Source organism: Oncorhynchus kisutch, unplaced genomic scaffold (genome assembly GCF_002021735.2).
Source record: "Oncorhynchus kisutch isolate 150728-3 unplaced genomic scaffold, Okis_V2 Okis05a-Okis16b_hom, whole genome shotgun sequence".
NCBI classification, from domain to species: Eukaryota; Metazoa; Chordata; class Actinopteri; order Salmoniformes; family Salmonidae; genus Oncorhynchus; species Oncorhynchus kisutch.
Window position 1 is genome coordinate 6,327,019 of NW_022261982.1, and position 14,072 is coordinate 6,341,090.

At 47.6% G+C, this 14,072-nt stretch overlaps 1 protein-coding gene across 2 annotated transcripts in view; it reads right to left on the reverse strand.

Annotated features, from left to right (window-relative positions):
- The window catches only part of LOC109885574 (uncharacterized), a 50,351-nt gene that overhangs the window by 11,309 nt on the left and 24,970 nt on the right, over positions 1 to 14,072 (reverse strand). The window contains exons 4-8 of one of the 2 annotated variants that reach the window (XR_004206764.1): positions 7,546 to 7,686; positions 7,118 to 7,245; positions 5,865 to 5,997; positions 5,388 to 5,661; positions 4,644 to 5,250 (exon numbers count right to left, since the gene is read on the reverse strand). Coding sequence is in view for 1 of the 2 variants with exons in the window: in XM_031813407.1 (XP_031669267.1) it covers positions 5,496 to 5,661; positions 5,865 to 5,997; positions 7,118 to 7,245; positions 7,546 to 7,686 (568 nt within the window). In the remaining variant the exon portion in view is untranslated. Of the gene's footprint in view, positions 1 to 4,643; positions 5,251 to 5,387; positions 5,662 to 5,864; positions 5,998 to 7,117; positions 7,246 to 7,545; positions 7,687 to 14,072 lie in introns of those variants that run through there. The other variant, XM_031813407.1, reaches the window with a different exon arrangement.

Here is a 14,072-nt window from a genome sequence, read left to right on the forward strand (position 1 = left end):
TAACAGGGACTGTGTAGTTGATGTGTAACAGGGACTGTTTAGTTGATGTGTAACAGGGACTGTGTAGTTGATGTGTAACAGGGACTGTGTAGTTGATGTGTAACAGGGACTGTGTAGTTGATGTGTAACAGGGACTGTGTAGTTGATGTGTAACAGGGACTGTTTAGTTGATGTGTAACAGGGACTGTTTAGTTGATGTGTAACAGGGACTGTGTAGTTGATGTGTAACAGGGACTGTGTAGTTGATGTGTAACAGGGACTGTGTAGTTGATGTGTAACAGGGACTGTGTAGTTGATGTGTAACAGTTGATGTGTAACAGGGACTGTGTAGTTGATGTGTAACAGGGACTGTGTAGTTGATGTGTAACAGGGACTGTTTAGTTGATGTGTAACAGGGACTGTGTAGTTGATGTGTAACAGGGACTGTGTAGTTGATGTGTAACAGGGACTGTGTAGTTGATGTGTAACAGGGACTGTGTAGTTGATGTGTAACAGGGACTGTGTAGTTGATGTGTAACAGGGACTGTTTAGTTGATGTGTAACAGGGACTGTTTAGTTGATGTGTAACAGTTGATGTGTAACAGGGACTGTGTAGTTGATGTGTAACAGGGACTGTGTAGTTGATGTGTAACAGGGACTGTGTAGTTGATGTGTAACAGGGACTGTTTAGTTGATCTATAACAGGGACTGTGTAGTTGATGTGTAACAGGGACTGTTTAGTTGATCTATAACAGGGACTGTGTAGTTGATGTGTAACAGGGACTGTGTAGTTGATGTGTAACTGGGACTGTTTTAGTTGATGTGTAACAGGGACTGTTTAGTTGATCTATAACAGGTTGATCTGTAACAGGGACTGTTTAGTTGATCTATAACAGGGACTGTGTAGTTGATGTGTAGCAGGGACTGTTTAGTTAATCTATAACAGGGACTGTGTAGTTGATGTGTAACAGGGACTGTGTAGTTGATGTGTAACATGGACTGTGTAGTTGATGTGTAACAGGGACTGTGTAGTTGATGTGTAACAGGGACTGTTTTAGTTGATCTGTAGCAGGGACTGTTTAGTTGATCTATAACAGGTTGATCTGTAACAGGGACTGTTTAGTTGATGTGTAGCAGGGACTGTTTAGTTGATGTGTGACAGGGACTGTGTAGTTGATGTGTAACAGGGACTGTGTAGTTGATGTGTAACAGGGACTGTGTAGTTGATGTGTAACAGGGACTGTTTAGTTGATGTGTAACAGGGACTGTTTAGTTGATGTGTAACAGTTGATGTGTAACAGGGACTGTGTAGTTGATGTGTAACAGGGACTGTGTAGTTGATGTGTAACAGGGACTGTTTAGTTGATCTATAACAGGGAATGTGTAGTTGATGTGTAACAGGGACTGTTTAGTTGATGTGTAACAGGGACTGTGTAGTTGATGTGTAACAGGGACTGTGTAGTTGATGTGTAACAGAGACTGTGTAGTTGATGTGTAACAGGGACTGTGTAGTTGATGTGTAACAGGGACTGTGTAGTTGATGTGTAACAGGGACTGTGTAGTTGATGTGTAACGGGGACTGTGTAGTTGATGTGTAACAGTTGATGTGTAACAGGGACTGTGTAGTTGATGTGTAACAGTTGATGTGTAACAGGGACTGTGTAGTTGATGTGTAACAGGGACTGTGTAGTTGATGTGTAACAGGGACTGTGTAGTTGATGTGTAACGGTTTTAGTTGATGTGTAACAGGGACTGTGTAGTTGATGTGTAACAGGGACTGTGTAGTTGATGTGTAACAGGGACTGTGTAGTTGATGTGTAACAGGGACTGTGTAGTTGATGTGTAACAGGGACTGTTTAGTTGATGTGTAACAGGGACTGTTTAGTTGATGTGTAACAGGGACTGTGTAGTTGATGTGTAACAGGGACTGTGTAGTTGATGTGTAACAGGGACTGTGTAGTTGATGTGTAACAGGGACTGTGTAGTTGATGTTGTAACAGTTGATGTGTAACAGGGACTGTGTAGTTGATGTGTAACAGGGACTGTGTAGTTGATGTGTAAACAGGGACTGTTTAGTTGATGTGTAACAGGGACTGTGTAGTTGATGTGTAACAGGGACTGTGTAGTTGATGTGTAACAGGGACTGTGTAGTTGATGTGTAACAGGGACTGTGTAGTTGATGTGTAACAGGGACTGTGTAGTTGATGTGTAACAGGGACTGTTTAGTTGATGTGTAACAGGGACTGTTTAGTTGATGTGTAACAGTTGATGTGTAACAGGGACTGTGTAGTTGATGTGTAACAGGGACTGTGTAGTTGATGTGTAACAGGGACTGTGTAGTTGATGTGTAACAGAGACTGTGTAGTTGATGTGTAACAGGGACTGTGTAGTTGATGTGTAACAGGGACTGTTTAGTTGATGTGTAACAGGGACTGTGTAGTTGATGTGTAACAGGGACTGTGTAGTTGATGTGTAACAGGGACTGTGTAGTTGATGTGTAACAGGGACTGTGTAGTTGATGTGTAACAGGGACTGTGTAGTTGATGTGTAACAGGGACTGTTTAGTTGATGTGTAACAGGGACTGTTTAGTTGATGTGTAACAGTTGATGTGTAACAGGGACTGTGTAGTTGATGTGTAACAGGGGCTGTGTAGTTGATGTGTAACAGGGACTGTGTAGTTGATGTGTAACAGGGACTGTTTAGTTGATCTATAACAGGGACTGTGTAGTTGATGTGTAACAGGGACTGTGTAGTTGATGTGTAACAGGGACTGTTTTAGTTGATGTGTAACAGGGACTGTTTAGTTGATCTATAACAGGTTGATCTGTAACAGGGACTGTTTAGTTGATCTATAACAGGGACTGTGTAGTTGATGTGTAGCAGGGACTGTTTAGTTAATCTATAACAGGGACTGTGTAGTTGATGTGTAACAGGGACTGTGTAGTTGATGTGTAACATGGACTGTGTAGTTGATGTGTAACAGGGACTGTGTAGTTGATGTGTAACAGGGACTGTTTTAGTTGATCTGTAGCAGGGACTGTTTAGTTGATCTATAACAGGTTGATCTGTAACAGGGACTGTTTAGTTGATGTGTAGCAGGGACTGTTTAGTTCATCTATAACAGGGACTGTGTAGTTGATGTGTAACAGTTGATGTGTAACAGGGACTGTGTAGTTGATGTGTAACAGGGACTGTGTAGTTGATGTGTAACAGGGACTGTGTAGTTGATGTGTAACAGGGACTGTTAGTTGATGTGTAACAGGGACTGTGTAGTTGATGTGTAACAGGGACTGTGTAGTTGATGTGTAACAGGGACTGTGTAGTTGATGTGTAACAGGGACTGTGTAGTTGATGTGTAACAGGGACTGTGTAGTTGATGTGTAACAGGGACTGTTTAGTTGATGTGTAACAGGGACTGTGTAGTTGATGTGTAACAGGGACTGTGTAGTTGATGTGTAACAGTTGATGTGTAACAGGGACTGTGTAGTTGATGTGTAACAGGGACTGTGTAGTTGATGTGTAACAGGGACTGTGTAGTTGATGTGTAACAGGGACTGTGTAGTTGATGTGTAACAGGGACTGTTTAGTTGATGTGTAACAGGGACTGTGTAGTTGATGTGTAACAGGGACTGTGTAGTTGATGTGTAACAGGGACTGTGTAGTTGATGTGTAACAGGGACTGTTTAGTTGATGTGTAACAGGGACTGTTTAGTTGATGTGTAACAGTTGATGTGTAACAGGGACTGTGTAGTTGATGTGTAACAGGGACTGTGTAGTTGATGTGTAACAGGGACTGTGTAGTTGATGTGTAACAGGGACTGTTTAGTTGATCTATAACAGGGACTGTGTAGTTGATGTGTAACAGGGACTGTTTAGTTGATCTATAACAGGGACTGTGTAGTTGATGTGTAACAGGGACTGTGTAGTTGATGTGTAACAGGGACTGTTTTAGTTGATGTGTAACAGGGACTGTTTAGTTGATCTATAACAGGTTGATCTGTAACAGGGACTGTTTAGTTGATCTATAACAGGGACTGTGTAGTTGATGTGTAGCAGGGACTGTTTAGTTAATCTATAACAGGGACTGTGTAGTTGATGTGTAACAGGGACTGTGTAGTTGATGTGTAACATGGACTGTGTAGTTGATGTGTAACAGGGACTGTGTAGTTGATGTGTAACAGGGGACTGTTTTAGTTGATCTGTAGCAGGGACTGTTTAGTTGATCTATAACAGGTTGATCTGTAACAGGGACTGTTTAGTTGATGTGTAGCAGGGACTGTTTAGTTCATCTATAACAGGGACTGTGTAGTTGATGTGTAACAGGGACTGTTTAGTTGGTCTGTAACAGGGAAGTGGGGGTAAGTAGAGAAGAGAGAGAAACAGACTATTGCATAGTTTCCTAGGAACGGTGGAATGGTGGTTTCTAGGGTCCTGGTACAGTGAGGTGTCCCAATTATCTCTCCTTCCTCCCAGAGTGTGCACTTGTTCACTTCCCTTCACTGATTTGAAAGGAAATGACTGGTATAAGAAATATGGTGGTGGAGTGCACACTTCAGCAGAAAGGAGGTATTGTTGGGACACGTCACCGGTGTTAGTTAGGATTGACCTCTGACCTCTACAGCATTATAAAGACAGTAGCAAAGAGAGACGCGGACCTCAGAGGTAATATATAGATATTCACTTTAATCTGATAATAACACGATTATTATCATGACACTCGTGGTGAATCCACAGCAGACAATAATAAACCAAAACATGTGACGAGTGCAAATAACAGACTAAGAGTGGATCCCAAATAGCACTACCTTTGACCTGGGCAAATAGGGTTCGGGTCAAAAGTAGTGCACTATATAGGGAACATATACAATATGGGGGGGGCAGACTAATAACAAGCCTGTAAGTTGAAATCACATTTACACAGGACCGTCTTCTTTGTCTCCAATCACATGTTTTAAACCCAGGACTGGTGTGTGTACAGTAGGTAGGGATGTTAGTTGATCCACGTTCATCTATAGATGAGAACACCTGGGGCCTCTGGAATCTATGGAATTGTTACATCACAGATCCGGTTTCGGAGTTCCAATTCTGATTCTGATTCAGTTCCACATGAATGACTTTAGTTTTTTTTTTTGAAACAAAACACTTCATGGAACAGGAAAGGAACTATTCCAGAGACCCCAGCAGGAGCAGTTGAGAGAGAGGCAGAGAGGAGGGTACAGGCCGGGCTAGGGGGGCTGTAGTGCTGTGGGATGGGTAGGTAGCAGAGGAGGCTGGTAGGAGGAGATATAGAAGGACAGGCTCATTGTAATGGCTGGAATGGAATAAATGGAACAGTATCAAGCATATGTATTCCCCTTCAGCCATTACAATGAGACGTCTTCCTACAGCTCCTCCCACCAGCCTCCACTTGGTAGGTAGGTAGGTGAGCAGCCAGTAGCCAGCCATGGTGGAGTCATTCATGTGTAGTTCCTATGTCGGCCAGAAGAGGGCGGTGTGGGCAGGGGGGTGTTGTTACTTCTCTGTGCTCCTCTCTGCGGAGGCTGCCTTGTACAGTTCTGCTCCGAGCTCCTCCAGCCGCATGCGTCGGTCCACATCCTGGTGCAGCCCTTCAGGGACCTGGGACAGGCCGAACAGGAGACCGTACAGACAGCCTGCTATCAGCCCTGTGGCACTGCTCTCCCCTGGGGGACACAATGACTAGGTCAGAGAAGATACTAATGGCAAGGACATACAACACACACACACACACACACACACAAATAAATATACAAACACAACAAGAACACACACACACACTTACCTACACAACTCTTATATAAACTACTTACACAGACAACAAACAAATGCACACACACACACACACACACACACACACACAGCCCACCTCCGTGGAACATGGCGCGGCGGCAGAGCTGGGTCCAGTCGGAGCCTGAGGCCAAGAGAGCATCGTATGCTATCATGGGAGCATCATGACCCCTCCGTCCAGCCCGGCCCTCTGAGCTCCAGCGCTTATACACCTAGAGAGAGGAGAACACACCTGAGTTAAATACTTCTACACCTGTAGAGAGGAGAACACACCTGAGTTAAATACTTCTACACCTGTAAAGGAGAACACACCTGAGTTAGATACTTCTACACCTGTAGAGAGGAGAACACACCTGAGTTAAATACTTCTACACCTGGAGAGAGGAGAACACACCTGAGTTAAATACTTCTACACCTGGAGAGAGGAGAACACACCTGAGTTAAATACTTCTACACCTGTAGAGAGGAGAACACACCTGAGTTAAATACTTCTACACCTGTAGAGAGAGGAGAACACACCTGAGTTAAATACTTCTACACCTGGAGAGAGGAGAACACACCTGAGTTAAATACTTCTACACCTGTAGAGAGGAGAACACACCTGAGTTAAATACCTCTACACCTGTAGAGAGGAGAACACACCTGAGTTAAATACTTCTACAACTGTAGAGAGGAGAACACACCTGAGTTAAATACCTCTACACCTGTAGAGAGGAGAACACACCTGAGTTAAATACTTCTACAACTGTAGAGAGGAGAACACACCTGAGTTAAATACTTCTACACCTGTAGAGAGAGGAGAACACACCTGAGTTAAATACTTCTACACCTGTAGAGAGTAGAACACACCTGAGTTAAATACTTCTACACCTGTAGAGAGGAGAACACACCTGAGTTAAATACATCTACACCTGTAGAGAGGAGAACACACCTGAGTTAAATACTTCTACACCTGTAGAGAGGAGAACACACCTGAGTTAAATACTTCTACACCTGTAGAGAGGAGAACACACCTGAGTTAAATACTTCTACACCTGTAGAGAGGAGAACACACCTGAGTTAAATACTTCTACACCTGTAGAGAGGAGAACACACCTGAGTTAAATACCTCTACACCTGTAGAGAGGAGAACACACCTGAGTTAAATACTTCTACAACTGTAGAGAGGAGAACACACCTGAGTTAAATACTTCTACACCTGTAGAGAGAGGAGAACACACCTGAGTTAAATACTTCTACACCTGTAGAGAGGAGAACACACCTGAGTTAAATACATCTGATAAATATCTTTAAATATCCAGTTTGCCAGGTTGAATGGAACCAATGGATGACCTTGTCTGTCTCCTCAGCGTTGTAGGTGTCAGGAAACAGGGGCTTGTTCTGCCCCTCCTCCTCCACGCCTCTCTCCTCCAGGTAGAACTGCCACTTAGCCTCGAAGTAGAACCACTTCTCCTGGTACTCTGCAGTGGACACAACATACACCACCATTTAATCACACACACACACACACACACACACACACACACACACACACACACACACACACACACACACACACACACACACACACACACACACACACACACACACACACACACACACACACACACACACACATCCACACACACACATCCACATCCACACCCACACACACACACACATCCACACCCACACACACACACACATCCACACACACACACACACACATCCACACACACACACATCCACACACAGTCACACACACACACACACACACACACCTGCCATGTGGCGTATGGTCTTCTTACAGTACTCCTCGGCCTTGGGGATGACCTTCATGAGGTCGCGACCCCAGGTCACCAGCGGTTTGCCCTGCACCGCGTACGATGCAAACAGAGCCGTGGTCAGAGAGCCCAGGAAACCTGTTGGAATCAGCCAGGTCACTGTCATGTTATTATAGATGGTAAACCCTGTGAACCTGCTCCCAGACCTGTTGGAATCAGCCAGGTCACTGTCATGTCATTATAGATGGTAATACCAGGTAAACCCTGTGAACCTGCTCCCAGACCTGTTGGAATCAGCCAGGTCACTATCATGTCATTATAGATGGTAAACCCAGTGAACCTGCTCCCAGACCTGTTGCTGTTGTCTTGCCTATAGGAGTTGGTAAGACACTAACCTCGTCCCCAAGCTAATCACTAGAGCAAGTTGTGGGTCATGGTACCTGTAGGGTAGTTGTGGATCATGGTACCTGTAGGGTGGTTGTGGGTCATGGTATATGGTACCTGTAGGGTAGTTGTGGGTCATGGTATATGGTACCTGTAGGGTGGTTGTGGGTCATGGTATATGGTACCTGTAGGGTGGTTGTGGGTCATGGTATATGGGACCTGTAGGGTGGTTGTGGGTCATGGTATATGGTACCTGTAGGGTGGTTGTGGGTCATGGTATCTGTAGGGTAGTTGTGGGTCATGGTATATGGGACCTGTAGGGTGGTTGTGGGTCATGGTACCTGTAGGGTAGTTGTGGGTCATGGTACCTGTAGGGTAGTTGTGGATCATGGTACCTGTAGGGTAGTTGTGGGTCATGGTACCTGTAGGGTAGTTGTGGGTCATGGTACCTGTAGGGTGGTTGTGGGTCATGGTGTATGGTACCTGTAGGGTAGTTGTGGGTCATGGTATATGGTACCTGTAGGGTGGTTGTGGGTCATGGTACCTGTAGGGTAGTTGTGGGTCATGGTATATGGTACCTGTAGGGTGGTTGTGGGTCATGGTACCTGTAGGGTGGTTGTGGGTCATGGTACCTGTAGGGTAGTTGTGGGTCATGTTATATGGTACCTGTAGGGGGGTTGTGGGTCATGGTACCTGTAGGGTGGTTGTGGGTCATGGTACCTGTAGGGTGGTTGTGGGTCATGGTGTATGGTACCTGTAGGGTGGTTGTGGGTCATGGTACCTGTAGGGTAGTTGTGGGTCATGGTATATGGTACATGTAGGGTGGTTGTGGGTCATGGTACCTGTAGGGTAGTTGTGGGTCATGGTACCTGTAGGGTAGTTGTGGGTCATGGTGTATGGTACCTGTAGGGTGGTTGTGGGTCATAGTACCTGTAGGGTAGTTGTGGGTCATGGTACCTGTAGGGTGGTTGTGGGTCATGGTGTATGGTACCTGTAGGGTGGTTGTGGGTCATGGTGTATGGTACCTGTAGGGTGGTTGTGGGTCATGGTACCTGTAGGGTAGTTGTGGGTCATGGTACCTGTAGGGTGGTTGTGGGTCATGGTGTATGGTACCTGTAGGGTGGTTGTGGGTCATGGTATATGTAGGGTGGTTGTGGGTCATGGTACCTGTAGGGTGGTTGTGGGTCATGGTGTATGGTACCTGTAGGGTGGTTGTGGGTCATGGTGTATGGTACCTGTAGGGTGGTTGTGGGTCATGGTACCTGTAGGGTAGTTGTGGGCCATGGTACCTGTAGGGTAGTTGTGGGTCATGGTACCTGTAGGGTGGTTGTGGGTCATAGTACCTGTAGGGTGGTTGTGGGTCATGGTGTATGGTACCTGTAGGGTGGTTGTGGGTCATGGTATATGGTACCTGTAGGGTGGTTGTGGGTCATGGTGTATGGTACCTGTAGGGTGGTTGTGGGTCATGGTATATGGTACCTGTAGGGTGGTTGTGGGTCATGGTATATGGGACCTGTAGGGTGGTTGTGGGTCATGGTACCTGTAGGGTAGTTGTGGGTCATGGTACCTGTAGGGTAGTTGTGGGTCATGGTACCTGTAGGGTAGTTGTGGGTCATGGTACCTGTAGGGTGGTTGTGGGTCATGGTGTATGGTACCTGTAGGGTAGTTGTGGGTCATGGTATATGGTACCTGTAGGGTGGTTGTGGGTCATGGTACCTGTAGGGTAGTTGTGGGTCATGGTACCTGTAGGGTGGTTGTGGGTCATGGTGTATGGTACCTGTAGGGTGGTTGTGGGTCATGGTATATGGTACCTGTAGGGTGGTTATGGGTCATGGTACCTGTAGGGTGGTTGTGGGTCATGGGTATATGGTACCTGTAGGGTGGTTATGGGTCATGGTATATGGTACCTGTAGGGTGGTTGTGGGTCATGGTACCTGTAGGGTAGTTGTGGGTCATGGTATATGGGACCTGTAGGGTGGTTGTGGGTCATGGTACCTGTAGGGTAGTTGTGGGTCATGGTACCTGTAGGGTAGTTGTGGGTCATGGTACCTGTAGGGTGGTTGTGGGTCATGGTACCTGTAGGGTGGTTGTGGGTCATGGGACCTGCAGGGTAGTTGTGGGTCATGGTATATGGTACCTGTAGGGTGGTTGTGGGTCATGGTATATGGGACCTGTAGGGTGGTTATGGGTCATGGTATATGGGACCTGTAGGGTGGTTGTGGGTCATGGTACCTGTAGGGTAGTTGTGGGTCATGGTATATGGGACCTGTAGGGTGGTTGTGGGTCATGGTACCTGTAGGGTAGTTGTGGGTCATAGTACTTGTAGGGTAGTTGTGGGTCATGGTACCTGTAGGGTGGTTGTGGGTCATGGTGTATGGTACCTGTAGGGTAGTTGTGGGTCATGGTATATGGTACCTGTAGTGTGGTTGTGGGTCATGGTATATGGGACCTGTAGGGTGGTTGTGGGTCATGGTATATGGGACCTGTAGGGTGGTTGTGGGTCATGGTATATGGTACCTGTAGGGTGGTTATGGGTCATGGTATATGGGACCTGTAGGGTGGTTGTGGGTCATGGTACCTGTAGGGTAGTTGTGGGTCATGGTATATGGGACCTGTAGGGTGGTTGTGGGTCATGGTACCTGTAGGGTAGTTGTGGGTCATGGTACCTGGAGGGTAGTTGTGGGTCATGGTACCTGTAGGGTAGTTGTGGGTCATGGTACCTGTAGGGTAGTTGTGGGTCATGGTACCTGTAGGGTGGTTGTGGGTCATGGTGTATGGTACCTGTAGGGTGGTTGTTGGTCATGGTATATGGGACCTGTAGGGTGGTTGTGGGTCATGGTACCTGTAGGGTGGTTGTGGGTCATGGTGTATGGTACCTGTAGGGTGGTTGTGGGTCATGGTATATGGGACCTGTAGGGTGGTTATGGGTCATGGTATATGGGACCTGTAGGGTGGTTGTGGGTAATGGTACCTGTAGGGTAGTTGTGGGTCATGGTACCTGTAGGGTAGTTGTGGGTCATGGTACCTGTAGGGTAGTTGTGGGTCATGGTACCTGTAGGGTGGTTGTGGGTCATGGTACCTGTAGGGTAGTTGTGGGTCATGGTATATGGTACCTGTAGGGTGGTTGTGGGTCATGGTATATGGGACCTGTAGGGTGGTTGTGGGTCATGGTACCTGTAGGGTAGTTGTGGGTCATGGTACCTGTAGGGTGGTTGTGGGTCATGGGACCTGCAGGGTAGTTGTGGGTCATGGTATATGGTACCTGTAGGGTGGTTGTGGGTCATGGTATATGGGACCTGTAGGGTGGTTGTGGGTCATGGTATATGGTACCTGTAGGGTGGTTATGGGTCATGGTATATGGGACCTGTAGGGTGGTTGTGGGTCATGGTATATGGGACCTGTAGGGTGGTTGTGGGTCATGGTATATGGTACCTGTAGGGTGGTTATGGGTCATGGTATATGGGACCTGTAGGGTGGTTGTGGGTCATGGTACCTGTAGGGTAGTTGTGGGTCATGGTACCTGTAGGGTAGTTGTGGGTCATGGTACCTGTAGGGTAGTTGTGGGTCATGGTACCTGTAGGGTGGTTGTGGGTCATGGTGTATGGTACCTGTAGGGTGGTTGTGGGTCATGGTATATGGGACCTGTAGGGTGGTCGTGGGTCATGGTACCTGTAGGGTGGATGTGGGTCATGGTGTATGGTACCTGTAGGGTGGTTGTGGGTCATGGTATATGGGACCTGTAGGGTAGTTATGGGTCATGGTATATGAGACCTGTTGGGTGGTTGTGGGTCATGGTACCTGTAGGGTAGTTGTGGGTCATGGTATATGGGACCTGTAGGGTGGTTGTGGGTCATGGTATATGGGACCTGTAGGGTGGTTGTGGGTCATGGTATATGGGACCTGTAGGGTGGTTGTGGGTCATGGTATATGGTACCTGTAGGGTGGTTATGGGTCATGGTATATGGGACCTGTAGGGTGGTTGTGGGTAATGGTACCTGTAGGGTAGTTGTGGGTCATGGTACCTGTAGGGTAGTTGTGGGTCATGGTACCTGTAGGGTGGTTGTGGGTCATGGTACCTGTAGGGTAGTTGTGGGTCATGGTATATGGTACCTGTAGGGTGGTTGTGGGTCATGGTATATGGGACCTGTAGGGTGGTTGTGGGTCATGGTACCTGTAGGGTAGTTGTGGGTCATGGTACCTGTAGGGTGGTTGTGGGTCATGGGACCTGCAGGGTAGTTGTGGGTCATGGTATATGGTACCTGTAGGGTGGTTGTGGGTCATGGTATATGGGACCTGTAGGGTGGTTGTGGGTCATGGTATATGGTACCTGTAGGGTGGTTATGGGTCATGGTATATGGGACCTGTAGGGTGGTTGTGGGTCATGGTACCTGTAGGGTAGTTGTGGGTCATGGTACCTGTAGGGTAGTTGTGGGTCATGGTACCTGTAGGGTAGTTGTGGGTCATGGTACCTGTAGGGTGGTTGTGGGTCATGGTGTATGGTACCTGTAGGGTGGTTGTGGGTCATGGTATATGGGACCTGTAGGGTGGTCGTGGGTTATGGTACCTGTAGGGTGGATGTGGGTCATGGTGTATGGTACCTGTAGGGTGGTTGTGGGTCATGGTATATGGGACCTGTAGGGTGGTTATGGGTCATGGTATATGAGACCTGTTGGGTGGTTGTGGGTCATGGTACCTGTAGGGTAGTTGTGGGTCATGGTATATGGGACCTGTAGGGTGGTTGTGGGTCATGGTACCTGTAGGGTAGTTGTGGGTCATGGTACCTGTAGGGTAGTTGTGGGTCATGGTACCTGTAGGGTGGTTGTGGGTCATGGTACCTGTAGGGTAGTTGTGGGTCATGGTACCTGTAGGGTAGTTGTGGGTCATGGTACCTGTAGGGTGGTTGTGGGTCATGGTACCTGTAGGGTGGTTGTGGGTCATGGTATATGGGACCTGTAGGGTGGTTGTGGGTCATGGTACCTGTAGGGTGGATGTGGGTCATGGTGTATGGTACCTGTAGGGTGGTTGTGGGTCATGGTATATGAGACCTGTTGGGTGGTTGTGGGTCATGGTACCTGTAGGGTAGTTGTGGGTCATGGTATATGAGACCTGTTGGGTGGTTGTGGGTCATGGTACCTGTAGGGTGGTTGTGGGTCATGGTACCTGTAGGGTAGTTGTGGGTCATGGTATATGGGACCTGTAGGGTAGTTGTGGGTCATGGTACCTGTAGGGTAGTTGTGGGTCATGGTACCTGTAGGGTAGTTGTGGGTCATGGTACCTGTAGGGTGGTTGTGGGTCATGGTACCTGTAGGGTGGTTGTGGGTCATGGTATATGGGACCTGTAGGGTGGTTGTGGGTCATGGTATATGAGACCTGTTGGGTGGTTGTGGGTCATGGTACCTGTAGGGTAGTTGTGGGTCATGGTATATGGGACCTGTAGGGTGGTTGTGGGTCATGGTACCTGTAGGGTAGTTGTGGGTCATGGTACCTGTAGGGTGGATGTGGGTCATGGTGTATGGTACCTGTAGGGTGGTTGTGGGTCATGGTATATGGGACCTGTAGGGTGGTTATGGGTCATGGTATATGAGACCTGTTGGGTGGTTGTGGGTCATGGTACCTGTAGGGTAGTTGTGGGTCATGGTATATGGGACCTGTAGGGTGGTTGTGGGTCATGGTATATGGGACCTGTAGGGTGGTTGTGGGTCATGGTATATGGGACCTGTAGGGTGGTTGTGGGTCATGGTATATGGTACCTGTAGGGTGGTTATGGGTCATGGTATATGGGACCTGTAGGGTGGTTGTGGGTCATGGTACCTGTAGGGTAGTTGTGGGTCATGGTATATGGGACCTGTAGGGTGGTTGTGGGTCATGGTACCTGTAGGGTAGTTGTGGGTCATGGTACCTGGAGGGTAGTTGTGGGTCATGGTACCTGTAGGGTAGTTGTGGGTCATGGTACCTGTAGGGTAGTTGTGGGTCATGGTACCTGTAGGGTGGTTGTGGGTCATGGTGTATGGTACCTGTAGGGTGGTTGTTGGTCATGGTATATGGGACCTGTAGGGTGGTTGTGGGTCATGGTACCTGTAGGGTGGTTGTGGGTCATGGTGTATGGTACCTGTAGGGTGGTTGTGGGTCATGGTATATGG